The sequence below is a fragment of the Thermobia domestica genome, chromosome 16 (assembly GCF_964235325.1).
Source record: "Thermobia domestica chromosome 16, izTheDome1.hap1.1, whole genome shotgun sequence".
Classification (NCBI taxonomy): Eukaryota; Metazoa; Arthropoda; class Insecta; order Zygentoma; family Lepismatidae; genus Thermobia; species Thermobia domestica.
This window is the reverse complement of record NC_137469.1, coordinates 51054309-51069606: the sequence shown is the minus strand read 5'-3', so window position 1 is coordinate 51069606 and position 15298 is coordinate 51054309. Positions and strand designations below refer to the sequence as shown.

The 15298-nt window shown below is 34.4% G+C and overlaps 1 protein-coding gene across 1 annotated transcript in view; it reads left to right on the top strand.

Annotated features, from left to right (window-relative positions):
* Window positions 1-15298, top strand: part of LOC145672472 (limbic system-associated membrane protein-like) — a 760540-nt gene that overhangs the window by 362554 nt on the left and 382688 nt on the right. Inside the window, exon 2 of the mRNA XM_081741633.1 lies at window positions 12666-12752. Coding sequence (XP_081597759.1) covers window positions 12666-12752 — 87 coding nt within the window. The remainder of the gene's footprint in view (window positions 1-12665; window positions 12753-15298) is intronic.

Below are 15298 nucleotides of genomic sequence, written 5' to 3'. Positions count from 1 at the left end.
TGAAAGCATTCTTCGGAACGATAACACTTCTTCTAGCATTGGAAGGCGAAAAGTTGAAATTATGATTCGTCGGTCCAGAATGCCCTCTCATGTTCATCCTTCCAGTCTCTATTTTACGTTTGACCCAGAAGTCTTTTTGTAATGTCTTCCGCTAGGAGGAATGGTTTCCTTACCTCAATCCTACAACTAAAAGACCATAGATCTACAGGCGCTGGACCACCGTCGTATTTGATACGGTTTGAAAATTGCTCTTCTCTTGTTCCATTGGTTCTTCCAGAGCGGTTAACCTCTATTCAATTTTCCTAAACTTGTCCTTAAGATTAATCGTTTTTTTAGACGATCAGTGCATTTCTGTATAATACTTAAACAACTTTGTGACCACTTTCCAGGGTCAGACGTACTCATTCCGATTGCTGAGAGAATTTTCGCAGAAAATGAGTCTCCTCTCCAAGTAACCACTTGAACATGTGCTTTCACTCTTTCTTAATAGTTTCGTTTCCGCAGTCTATGATATGCAACACTAACTGATACATATGTTGGATACACTTGATTGATATGGTATTTTTTTTTCTAACCCGTCACCCCATAATATTCGATGTGTATAGCGAAGGTTAACATTTTATGAATGTCACCATGGTAGTAGAGATGGTTTCCACTCAGAGGGTGGGAAAAATACTTTCTTACCTGTATAAAACACACGAAACTACCGTTTTGGGACTTACAAATATTAAAGTAATTAGTAACTTCAAATATATGGAAACAGTCTAATTATGTTACTACCCTTAGAATAAGCACTAAGTTTCAAAATATTCAGTTACATACAGCTACTTAATTACTACTAGGTTTTAAGAAGCCCTATCACTGCGAAATTAAAATACCGCTAATTTTACAATAATTGTGTGATACCTTTCAATAGATTAAAGGTAATCGAAAAGTGGAACAATACCTCCCTAGACAATATTATGTTACGTGAGATACCGTTATCACGACTCACTTAGCTGCTTTCGATTTACAACCATTTAGAATTTCGGCATTTCTTTTCGCGTTTCTAAATAACTACAAACGGAAAGCTAGTAGGTGACTCGTGATAACGGTAACTCATGCAAAATAACGTTGTCTAGGGAGGTCTTGTTCCTCTTTTCAATTATCTTTTATCTATTTGAAGATATCACGTAATTACTGTAAAATTAGCGGTATTTTAATTTCGAAGTGATAGAGCCTCTTAAAATGTTTCAATGAAGGCTAAAACAGCTCCAACTTTAAAAGAAAAAAAAAAGATCTTTGTTTGCTGTTAAAATCCAAAAGTATTACCATATGCACTTTATTGTATAAATTGGTCATTATTCAATTATTTCTTGTAGAATGAACAAATATTCGTTATAGTTTCTTTATTAAACAGAAGACAAATCAGTGACGGATCTAGAAGGTAAAAACTGGGGGGGGGGCAGGTTGAACCCAGACTATGATAAATATATTATGAGTTTACTATAAACTTTCAAAAATAAATAAATAATAGCTTAAATTATTGTCGTCACTCAAAAAACTGGGGGACGCCTTGGCTCCCTGGCCCCGGGCTAGATCCGCCACTGAGACAAATATTGTACTTTTTAAAATGAAGAATATAAATTATGGAGCTAAGGAAAACGAAAAAAAAATGTAAGAAAACTGTTTCAAATTTCTAGAAAAGCTCTAGGATGTTTTAGACAGCATCTTGCAGGAATGGACATTTCCATCTAGTCATTGTGTCTGCCTGTTGTCAACGTCTGACTTAGATTGCTTTGATGTTTTCCTTTGAAAATGCGACTCTTTTAAAGATCTCTCAACCAGATAATGTTTCCTTTTAGTATGAAAGAGAAATTTTCATCCTATGTTCAACTTTGAGTTTATATCAACTTGTTTCACTGCAATGTTGCACATATCACTCAGTGATGTAAGATGAGTGTAAGAAAAATGTCTCCTATCTCTCTCTCTCTTTCTTTCTCTCTCTCTCTTTCTTTCTCTCTCTCTCTCTTTTTGCATCATATGCAATAGGATTGTCTACGCTCTCATTGATGTCTGTATTTTTGAATCGCTGTATGATGTAACACTAGGGAATTGAAGGTCACATGTCCCCCTCAATCTTATAACTGGGGAATCCGATTTGAAATGTATTTTTGGGAGAGAAATGTGATGATTTGAATATCCGACCGCAACAAAGGAAAGTGAGATGAAATTCATGTCCCTTGCTGTATAATATGCAATAGGTTCACCTCAGAAATCAGATTCATCTACCGTTATATGATTCTCATTTCCCCCCTCCCGAATAAGTATCGACTCTGCCCACCTCCCAATGTTAAAGACAACTCAGCTCCACTGATCCTCTACAGCATTGTTTTTCAACTTCATAAATATTTTCAACATCGCTTAAAAGAAAAGATAATGGGAACAGCCGTACCGTCCCCCGCAATGTTGAAGACAGATTTACGCCGCTGGAAGTAACATTTTGTGATAATACGGTACATTTATGGTAACGTGTCGTTGTAACTATAAACGTAGCCAGCTATGAAAAAAAAAATACTCTACCTGTTACACTATTATATTGTAATAGCTCAATTTTTATTTTAAATTTTGAAGCTATTTGGTTAATATATGTGAAGGAAACTTTACAGGTGAATTAATTGCTTATTATGTGATTGCAAAACAAGTTCATATTTGAAGTAATTGACTGATATTTGATAGAAAATTGTATAGATGCACTAAGCAAGGGGATACAAATAATAAAATAGACTAAATAACATAAAAAAAACTTCTCTTCTACTTAGTCTCACATAAAATAGCTTTGAAGGTACCAGAACAATTAAATTATTCTGGTCTTTCCATATCGGATAAACTACCCCACAAACTTGGATCAGGTAAATAAAAATTTTAAATATCTTTTCTGGCTAATTGTCGATGTCCTACAAAAATAATTATTGAACGAAAATAAAATTCATTTATAGTTTTGGACATCTTGGTTTGGGGCAAATACAGTAACCCAACTGGCTGGAGATTTAAATGTTTCTTCATTCTGTTTTATCGTTGTAGGAAACTTTCTAGGAGTTTATCTTTCCGAATGAAATATAGTTGGGTCGTCTCGGGTTGCGTATAGTCTGGTGAAGGAAATATGATCCTCTTTGCTCTGTTTTCAGCTAATCAACACACCAAAAGTCAGAAGAAGTCATAACAGGAAACTAGAAAGCCTGAAAAGTAACGGAAATGCGATAATTGGTAAAAACAATCTTCGTAAAGAATTTCATGAACACACTCCACAAGGCAAAATCATCCCTTAAAATTGAATGTATGGAATCATAACCTATCCTTACCTCGCTCGCAAACTCTTGAATGCTGGCACTGTCTTCGTGTAAAACTATCAATTCCAGCTTGGTCAATCACGTTGCTTTTTTGATTGATGAAACCCTCCCAGAATTTGATTTACTCTCTGCTTCTGCAGTATTACTATCTTTGATGTGATTATATTGTTTTAAAGGGGTTTGAATTACCAAAAACTCTTTTATATGTATATATTTACTCTAGCAGACATTTGTCTGTTCGGAAAACACTATGTAATGACTCATCATTAAGTTTTGACAGAATGCAGAGGGTAAAAAGTTATTAAACGTGTTACGACCTGCTTTTGGTAAAAGCAAATCGTATCATTTGCAAATCGTATAATCAATCTTATATATGTTTATTGTTAGGTATAAAAGTTCGTTTCTATGGCGTGGGAGACCCGGGTTCGATTCCCGGCGGGAGCTCATGTGGGTCGGATCCCAGGTCCACGTCTCATATAGCCTCGCTGCTGAACGGGACGTTAAACTCAACTTAACTTAACTTAAAAGTTCGTTTATCCCAAACAGAAACCATTCAATCGGATCGGTACGTTCAATTTTGAACGAGAATTTAGGCATGAGGAGAGTGTCCACGAAATTCGATTCAGGCTTTCATCGCCATATACAATATTCCAGTGTGTCGTCAGCTTCCCTACTCATCTGACATGACTTCGTGTGACTTTTGGTTATTTCCTAAGCTGAAAATGCCACTAAAATGAACCCGATTTGAGTCAAGAGAAGACATCATACGGAATGCGATGGCACGATTGCTCACCATTTCAAAAACTGGGTTCCAGAAGTGTTTCTAACAATGGCGGGAACGCTGGGAGAAGTATGAGCATTACCAAGAAGGCTAATTTGAAGGGAATTATTGTTTCGGGATTTGCAAACCGTACTTTTGCCAATACTTCTTGAATAAAGTTCATATATAAATAGAAAATAAGCACCATTCTATCTGTAAAACAGTACTACATGAAGTAGAAATAATCATTTTCAAGATCTTTCACACACTAGAAAATAAATCGAGTCGATTATGACGTAATAAACTGCCTCTCCAAATTTGTAGGCTATAAGAAAAAGTTTGGACACAAAGAGCACTTATTTCCCTACATTTAATATTGGAATATGGACATTATTTCTTCCTTATAAGCACATCTAAGAATACATATATTATCTGTAACCATCATATTTGACCCAAAATAAACATCGGACAGCTTGACAACAATATCTTTGGGGTCTTTAACGATTTTGAGCAACATCTTATTAAAATTAAAGACAATTAGTACTTTATTTAATAGCGTTTTGTAGATACTATCGTCCTACTTTCTACATTTTTGGTATTCTTAATTGCCTTTAATTTATACACTAATACGCAAGAAAAGTGCGGATTGAGTTTGGCCAACAGGCTTAACATTGATAACCACAAATTTGTTTGTAAATAGCAGTGACATCTTGTTTTTAGAGATAATATTCTTCAGACTACTAACTCGACGAACTTTGCAACATCGAACAACTTTATCGAGAAGAATACGAAATTTCTACATCGCGAAGTTCATAAATATACTTGGACCTCACCCGATTGAAAATTATATAATCAAATCGATCATGTTTTAGTACTGGTAGATAGAAGAAGACAATCTAGCATAATTGATGTCCGGTCATTTAGAGGGGCTGATTGTGACACTGATCACTACCTGGTAGCAGCGACAATAAGAGAGAGATTATCGCTGAATAAAGGAAATATTCAATGTCTCAAAACGGAGAGATTTAATTTAAAGAAATTAGATCAGAGCCAGGTAAGGGAGGAATACCAAATTGAAATTTCGAATAGATTCTCGGTTTTAGAAAATTCGAAGTCCACTATTATTGAGGCTACTTGGATTGAAATTAGAAATAGCATTAAAATTTCAGCAAAAGAAAAATTAGGACACGCGAAAATACGTAGGAACAAACCATGGTTCGACCAGGAATGCATTCAACTAACGGAGAAGAGAAAACAGGCAAAATTATGTTGGCTACAAAATCCGAATGAAATAACTACACAAAATTTCGTACATATCAGGCGGGAAACTTCCAAAACTTATAGAGCAAAAATAAAAAAACGCGATTTTCTATAAACTAAAATTAAGGAACTTGAAGATAATAGTAAAAATAAAATCATTCGTGACATGTATAAGGGGATCAACGAATTTAAGAAAGACTATCAATCTCGTGCTTATATTAAAAACAACCTGCCGGAATAGTTCTCACTGATACAATAGCATCTTAAATAAATGGAAAGCTTTCTTTTACAAATTGCTGAACACGCAGCCATAAACTAATGTACGTGGAGAAATGGAAATACACACCGCAGAACCGTATATCGCAGAAACTAACCGAACAAAAGTAGAAATCGCTATAAACAAATTAAAGAAACACAAATCTCCGGATGTAGACGAAATTCCGGCTGACGCGAGTTAATTTTAGATGTAAGCGAAAAATTGTGGAACAAGATACACAAACTCATTCTTCTTATCTGGAACAAGGAAGAATTACTACAAGAGTGGAAAGAATCAATCATTGTTCCAATTTACAAGAAAGGCGATAAAACTAACTGTAATAATTATCTAGGCATCTCTCTTCTGTTAACGTCCTCTAAAATCCTCTCAAACATTCTACTAGAAAGATTGACCCGATACGCAGTTTGAAATTATTGGAGATTATCAGTGCGGTTTTAAACGAAATCGATCAACTATTGACCAAATGTTTACCATTCGACAAATACTCGAAAAGAAGTGGGAATACATCTCTGTACATCAACTATTTATTGATTTTAGAAAGGCTTACGACTCACTTAGAAGAGAAACATACGTTCTTACAGAATTTTGAATACCGAAAAGGCTAATTAGGTTAATTAAGGTGTGTTTAAATGAATCCCAAAGTAAAGTCCGGGTAGGAAAAAATTTAGGGTAAGGTAAAGGGCAAGTTTCTTCAACGACATCAGAATTTCAAGTTTTTTAATTATTATTATAATAGTATAAAATTGATTAAAATAGCATATGTTATTCAATCATGGAGGAGGCAACTGCCCTCCCCAAATGGCAACCCTGTATTTATTATGCACACAAGAAACCTACTTAATTGTTTATCAATACTCATGAAGTAAAGAAAAAATCCAGCCATATAGACTGCCACGAAAGGCTCTCCGTACAGACATTTCAGGAAGAAATAGTTTTAAAAAATAGTTGTAAATTCTCCTCCAGATTTAAAATTTGAGATATTTTCACGTATAACTTGTGTTCATTGAATCTATACAAAATAATAACATAAACTCTTCTGCAAGAACTGCAACAGTTTTAGAATATGTGTATATACCAAAACTGAATATATCGTTCCTAGAAAGAAATACAGTACGATTCTACTAGTAGTTCGAGATGGATGGAAGAAACGCTTCCTCGAAGTATTGAAAATCGAATTATACGGAAAATGTAGTATTTTATTGTTTATTTTACACTCACTTTTATAAGCACAGTATATTCAAATAATGAACTATCATCATTATCTGTTTTTACAATTAACAACATATCGTTATTCTACTACTGTTGTTTTAAATAGTGATGGGCACAAAAAACAGTTTTTAACTTTTCGCTTTTTAGGAAAACCGAAACCGGTTTTCGAAATTTTTCCAAAAACTGTTTTTTACGCTGAAAACGGTTACGGTTTTGTCCAAAACTAGTTATCGGTTTTCATCGAGACCGGTTATTGGTTTTCTTCAAAACTGGTTCGGTTTTGCACCGAATCCGGTTTCTCAAAAAACCGGTTCGGCTTTTTACCGAAACCGGTTTCGGTTTTCTCCAAAACCGGTTGTTTTTCATCAAAAACAGTTTCATTTGTTTCCAAAACCGCTTCTATTTCTGACCAGAATAGTTCTTCGTTGTTCTCCGGAAACCTGTTCCGTTTCCACAGAAATAGTTTTATATATTTTCCAAAACAGTTTTGGAATTTTACTTTTTAGAAAAAACAATATGTTTAAAAACAAAATTGCTTTTGTTGTGAACGGATGCCTTTTTCCAAGAAGAACGAAACTCTACTCTTGTGAGAAACCGAACCGGGTTTTGGAGGAAACGGAAACCCGTTTCAATGAAAAAAGATACTTTCTTGAGAGAACCAAAACCGGTTTCGGTGTAAAACCGACCCACTTTTTTGGAGTAAACCGAAATATTGGTTTTTCGGATTTCTGTTTTTATAACAACCGATTTTGACCATCCCTACTTTTAAAGTGTATATTAAATTTTGAGATCAATACTGAAGATTGCTCAGGAGAGAACTTTACTCATGTTAATTTTAATACCAGTTGTATATGGTTATTGTGCTCATTATGCTCTCGTACAATCTTTTATATGGTTTCTCCTTGATATACTCTCCAAACATCCTCTAGATTTACTTACTTTTAAAGGAACAAACTTTATTTTTAAAGCAGTCTTTTTTTGAGTCACTCCGATTACTCCGATTACTATAGATATAAAACAAATAGAACACTTGTTTTCCAAATCTTTTGTTAGCAGTGCAAATGCGCATACATCTATTGGGCTTACAACAAAATTTTGACAGCATTATTATGAAAGAAACAAAATACAGATTGCCAATGCCTGCTTCGTAAAACCGTAAAGTATTGGTGAACGCTTTGTCCAGAAAATCAAACGATTTTACATTTTCAAATTTGTAAAATCCTAATTCTACAGAGGGGGTATTGCGGATCAGTGATAAAGGGGTTACCTATTTCGATCCCCGGCTAAGTAAGTTCGTATCCATAGATTTTTTCAGCTTACTTCCGTTTCCTCCCACTTTATCATTCCACCTATTCTTTATTTATCGTTCACTACTTGCTTTAATCACCGTCTCCTTTATCCTAAAAGTCATAAACCTGTGACGTTAAGCTGAGAGGTTTCATTTTCATTTCCTAATTTTAGTGATGAATGAATTATATTTGAGTGTACTATAAATAAAATATAAATGTGTCAAATATAAAAGTAGGAGGGGAGAAAATAGAACAAGTGAAGAGTTTTCGATACCTGGGTAGTGTTCTTAGTAATGACATGAAATGCGAACGTGAAATAAAAGCAAGGATAGGAATGGCGAAAGGAGCCTTTAGGAGGAAGAAAAGTCTGTTTTGTGGGAACTTGAATAAAGAGTTGAGAAAAAGACTTAAAAATGCTTCGTGTGGAGTGTTGTACTGTATGGGGCAGAAACGTGGACATTACGTAAAGGTGACGAAAATCGACTGGAAGCCTTCGAAATGTGGGTGTGGAGAAGAATGGAAAGAATTAGTTGGGTCGAGCGGAAAACGAATGAGAGAGTGTTCGAAATGGTGGGTGAGAAAAGAACACTTTTAGATATTATTAGGAAGAGGAAGAGAAACTGGTTGGGACATTGTCTAAGAAGAGATTGTATCATGAGGGACGTCCTAGAGGGTATGGTGGCGGGAAAGAGGGGTAGGGGGCGAAGGAGACTACAATTAATTGATGATATTAATACAGAAGGATCATACGCGAAGACGAAGAAGTTAGCGGAGGACCGTGGAGCATGGAAGCTTCTCAGCTGCAGCAAGTGACCTGCCAATAAAGGCTTAATACCTATGATGATGATAAATAAAATGCATCACGAGGGATGTCCTAGAGAGTATGGTGGGAGGAAAGAGAGGTAGGGGGCGAAGAAGACTACAATTAATGGATGATATTAGAAAATAGATGATGAGGTTAGCGGAAGACCGTGGAGCATGGAAGCTTCTTAGCTGCAGCAAGGGACCTGCCAATAATGGCAGAACAACTATGATTATGATGATGATGATAAATAAATTTGGAATACGCTGATTTACATAGCGCGAATGTTTACTGGAAACAAGTATTGCGTTTTGTAGAGTATTTATGTTTTCTTCTCGTCATGGTAATATTGGAAGATCCTAGTTTAGATGTGGTAAGATAACAATACAATAGTGAAATGAACCACTTCTAGATGCTTCTGTCAGCAATTTCAATGCTGGAAACGAATTCTATTGAATACAAAGTTTACAAAAAGAAAAAAAAAACACTTCATTTATTACAAAGGATGTTCATAGAGTATTGATTCGCTTCCAACTACTAGTAAATTGGACTTTCCTTTCATACCTACCATTAATTAAAACACTCTCACTTTCTATAATCAAAAACTACTGCATATTTATTCATTTGTTTTTGTTTTTACGTTCTTGAAGTTTCTATTTAACGATCTATTCATAGATCAAATCTTTATAATTAATGGAACAAACTACATAGTTTTAATTAACAGCAGGGAAAGAAGTAATGCTTTTTATTTGTCTTTTGTTCTCAGTAGTGGCTGTATTGTTATAACTATATCAATACGCTTTCCTCAAACGCTTTCAATACGTTAATGAAGTTCCTACTGAAATCAATTACAAAATATATTATTAATAATTTTCGTAGTTTGAGGTAAATTTAACAAATATATATATATATATATATATATATATATATATATATATATATATATATATATATATATATATATATATATATATATATATATATATATATATATATATATATATATATATATATATTGTGTGTGGATAAAACGTAAAATCAGTGGAAATATGTTCTAAACTTTTCTTTGTTCTTCAGAAATAAACTAATGCAATAGCAATAACCTGTCTGTAGTGAGGTGTATTTACGATTTTGTTTCAGGGGGGCTTTGCTAACTTTATTCCTGGAAATGTGAAAATTCCGCAAGATATTTCATTTACTTTAATATAGTAAATAAAATTTCGGGGGTGGCTTAAGCCCGAAAGCCCCCCTTCCTAAATGCGCCACTGTGTCTTATATGCGTGTGCCTTCATAGTAGCATAATTTGTACCCATTCTTGGCTTAGTATCACTGTGCGCATCTAAAAGGTAAACTCTGGGGGAGGGGGTGACAGCCAGACCCCAACTATGATAGGTATATCTTGAGTTTAGTATAAACTTTCAAAAATATATAAATAATAGCTTAAATTATTTTTGTCATTCAAAAAAATTGGGGAAACCTAGGCCTCCCCCGGCCCTGGCCTATATCTACCACTGCGTTAGTGTATTTGTGCGAACATATATATATTTTTGTAGAAACAAAAAAGCGAAAGGAAAATAAAAATAAATAGAAGCATAAACGGAATGTGGTTGGCACTTTCTTTAACAGAATAAAATTAATCTTATCTCTTCTATCATAAGAATGGGAAACTCAATAAACTATAGAAAATTTGACAAAGAAAATGGAAAATTTTGGGTCATTTGAAAGAAATTTACTAAAGAGAACCTATGAACACTGATTATCAGTAGCATTCATCTACGCCTAGCTTTCATACACAATCGACGCTTGAAACAATCATTGTTTCTCAGTTTCAATATTAGGTCTTCGTTCCTCAGTGAAATGCAGGAAATAATAATTAACAAATGAACATTCACTTTACGCACACACAATCGCTATTCTAAGAATCAAATTTATTAAAATTGTACGAACTTATTTCTGTAGGATAAAGTGCCTAGTGTACAGAATGATCAAGAAAAGTGTAAACATAAACTAACCAACCAAAATATGCAACGAGACCTTGATAGGTAAATGGAAGCACGACGTTACCCACCACACACACAACTCACTAAATTTCTGTAAATTCCGTGGAGTGGTGACAATAAGCTCAGATCTTATGTTGAACAACGTCCCACAGATGTCCTATTGAGTTCAGATTGGGTGAGTTTAGAGACGATTGCAGCAATTAAAATCTTTTCACTGTGCTCTTTGAACTACTCCAACTATCGTTGACCTTGTGAGAAGGAGCGTTTTTCTGCTAAAAGATGTCATTGCCAATTTAAAATATTAAGCATATGAATAGGTGTTCATGATTAAGTACCTACCGATAGCTAGAAGCCATCCTGGTGCCCTCCATATACCCATAGAGGGCCCATGGACGTCTATGTAAAGGTTACCTAATAATAATGGACCCACGGACCATCCATCTGATGACGGCAGTATCATAATTCATCGGACCATGAAACATTGTGCCACTCCTCGGTGGTTCAATGAGAAAGGCCACATGAAAATTCCAGTCGTAGTTGATGATACTGTACGGTTAACATTGATACACGTGTAGATCGTCGGGTCTGGAGGTCCATATCTATTAGTATATGGTGAACTGTATGCTCAGACACGCATGTATGTTGTCAACTGTTAAAGTCTGGTGTTAATTGTGGCCAAGTTGGCGTCCTATCCTGCTGTATCAACCTTGCAGTCAACATCTGATATCTTTAATTTAATGAGGTGTGGTCGTCCACTGTCTTGTAGTTTGCTGCTGTTTTCACCGTGTTTTTCCCACCTTTGGAAGACAACAGTTCACGAATACCCGGCAAGTCACACCATTCCCGAGATGTTCGTTCCCAGCCGTCTGGTCATAAAAACTTGAGCCACTGAAACTTATATGTTGCCAGTCTCCAACACAAAGTTCACATTGACTGATCGAGTGAAATCCTTGTCACTGATTAGCTAGAGGTTCTGCTATGACCGTGCCTCTTACTTCACCCTAATGACTTCTTTTAAAAAGTACAGGGTGGTTATAAAGTTTTGTTTTGGTAAGTGTATATTTACTGCAAGTTGCTTAAATAAAACACACAAAAGGAACGCGTGCAAAGATATACAAAAAAACTTGGGAAACGAAGATTACAATTAAACTGTGGCTCCAAAAGTATTAGATATCAGTTAATTAAAACCTGGAGTGCCCTACCATTAAATATCAGGGAATTATATGCTTTTATTGGATAATATGGATAATAGAAACCTGAAATGAATTAAGACAAGATAATGATGATAGAATAATTGCCGGAGCGAGAATATAGGAGAAAACAGATGCACCCGGATACGATATTGTCTACCACAAACTTACTTGCCCACCTGCTGCGTTCTTGCTAGAGAATGGATAGATATTAAGTACCGTTACAAAGTGAGTTGTGCTGTTGAATGAGGGAAACCTACTTAAGTACATGTTTTGTTTGCTTATTTTTCCCAACTTTGTTCAAGTTACTAAACAATCTGATGCTTTATTATAAACAATGTTTTAAGTTTCTGAAATCTATACTTATCCTCACTACATATCTTGTAATGTACGATTCATAAGAACAAGATCAAACTCCCACTATTCTTTTGGCAGAGACCTTATATGGAAAATACTAGGTATATAAAGAAGCTATTAATTTCATATTTGTCTGTACGTACTCTTGGTCATTTAATATTTCTCATATTTTGCTTTTTCGTTTTATTCAAGGTAGAATGAAGATTTTTCTGTGGTGTCTACTTGCGCATAACTGGATAATAGCTTTACTTCTCTTTGTTGAAGGAAATTCTCTTGCAGGTAAGAAGAAATTATCTTTTATGTTATGTTTTATGAATGTCCATCTGTAATTGTCACTTATTTTTGTAAATAGAGTTAATGTCTTCTATATTTGATAATGATAAATGACATCATATTTGTAAAGTTGAATGTAGAATTGAGGCAATGGAATTTAACATAAATGACTATTTGGATTACTGTGAAATAATATTCAACCCTGTTTAGTACGATTATGAACCACTATGCCCAAACGGATAGACATTCAGCTTGCTTTGATCAAAGACTATGTCGTCTTATTTGCGACAATATCTAGTTTATTACAATTTTAAATTTCTCAATTAAAGTGGTTTACTAAGAGAAAGGAAAAATACAATGAGCCACGATAGTACGTTGAACCTGTAACCATATAGGTACGAAAATGTACGAAAGTGTGTGCACAATTGATAACACTTTTGCAATAACGTACTATGAAGTTTTTCGTCCTGCCTTCCACGCACGCGTGATAAAAGCTAGTATGACTGAGGTCGCGTATGCAAAATTTTGTCTGGATTGTTCCATTTTCCTTTTGGTTATTACAGTGTAAACATGCTCCGCTAGTAGTTTCCACCAAAGAGGAACAACGAATAGTGATCCGATTTCTATGGTCTAATGGTTTAAAAGGGGATGGAGTTCATCGTATATTGTTATCACAATACGGGGACAGTACTTTATCATTTAAAAGTTATTTTTTCATAGATTTAGCAGTTTAAAAGGGGGTGGACGACTGTGGCGGACGAATTGAGAGAACACCCTTCAACTTTCACCATGAAGAAGGATCTCGGAAACATTGGCAAACATTTAAATGGATAAGCTGTGATACAGAATGCGGTACTCTACAACTAACTGCATAGTTAAGATCTTGAAGTATACTTGAACCTAATAAAGCCGAGACGCAAGAAATGAACACGAAACATCACTTACAGAGGACTTAAGAAAATGGGCTTCGAGTTTTAGTTAATAAATATGCTACAAAGAAAGCTTTGAGCAAACAAAGCAGATGAGAGGCTTGTTTTACAATCTTAGAAGGTCATTTGATATCGCGTGCTGTTTATTGGCGAATCTCCTCCCAGTAACCATGAACCTTAGCTTTTTCTTTTACTTTTTTTACTATTGCACTTATACACGGACAAGTTTGGCATAGTTTCGTACGGACAAGTTTAGCAAAACGTTTAATTTGCTTAACATTTTCTCATAAAATTTAACAATTTGTAAACATTTATTAAGATAGCGTAATATTTTAAAAATAAAACATTTTTTAACAATAAAAAATACAAAAAAAAATATATTTCTACTTTAAGACATTCTCCGCCTTATACAGAGTCGTTTTGACATATGATTAGAATCATACTAAGGTTTGACTACTGCAGGAAACACATGTTAGTCGAACTCTTTAGTATAGCACTAATCACGAGTCATAACGACTCTGCATAAGGCCTTCTGAATTTTCAACTAGTTAAAACGTTTTACATGAAATGTGAACGTTTAGACGTTATCAAAAATATATAAAGAATTAGTACAAACGCATAAATGTATAATGAAAACTTTAGCATTTTACAAAAAATGTAAAAGATTTATTTCTAAATCAAATCAAAAGGTTTTCAGATTTACGTTTGCTTAATAAACCCGAACATTTTCCGAAGTTTCACAAACGTATACTGAAGTGTTTACCTAAGTTGTTTATACTTTTATTAAAGATGTTTAAATATGTACCGAAAAATAATTTGGTTGTTTTGAAAATGCATTTAAGTTTCTTGCAATAATTTTATATATTCGTATATTATACATCATGTCCAAAATTATTGTCGCATATCTATAACTGTCTTCTTGTAAGAATATAATTTGATAATGATTTTGCAGGGTACTTTTAACACTGATATTATGTGTATAATCGGGAAATGTATATTTGTGGTAAATTTCAAAGAAAAAGAATTATAAATAATAAAATTATAATGAGTAAAATAAAATATTGTTAAATGGACAGGAAAATTTTATTTTCGTTTTATTGTTCTCATTTACTGCTCTTTTGACACGAAATTTGTCACATACATGTCCTTGCCGATTATACACATACTAACATTATAAAAAGTACTGGGCGAATTCGTTATCAAATTATATTCCTAGAACAACATATTTATAGACATGCGACAATAATTTTGGACATGAGTGTACATCTATTACAATATTACGGGAAACATTTAAATATTTACCAATAACTATTGGAAAACAAATTTTACAAGAAAAAACTATCAGATCTCAAACAATTGAGCATAAAGAAATCTTACTTTACTAATGTTCTCTGATAAGAATTTAAAACGATCGTTTAAAATGAATTGACATCTTCAGTTTTACGTCTCACGATTATGCCGGCTAGGCTAAAGGAGACGGTGATGATGAGAAATGAATGAAATGGTGGAATGAAGAAAGTGGACGGAAACGGGAGAATACCAAGAAAACCCATGCACACGGTACTTGTCCACCACAAAGTTAACTTGGTGTGAGTGGGGATCGAATCAGGGACCCCACATACC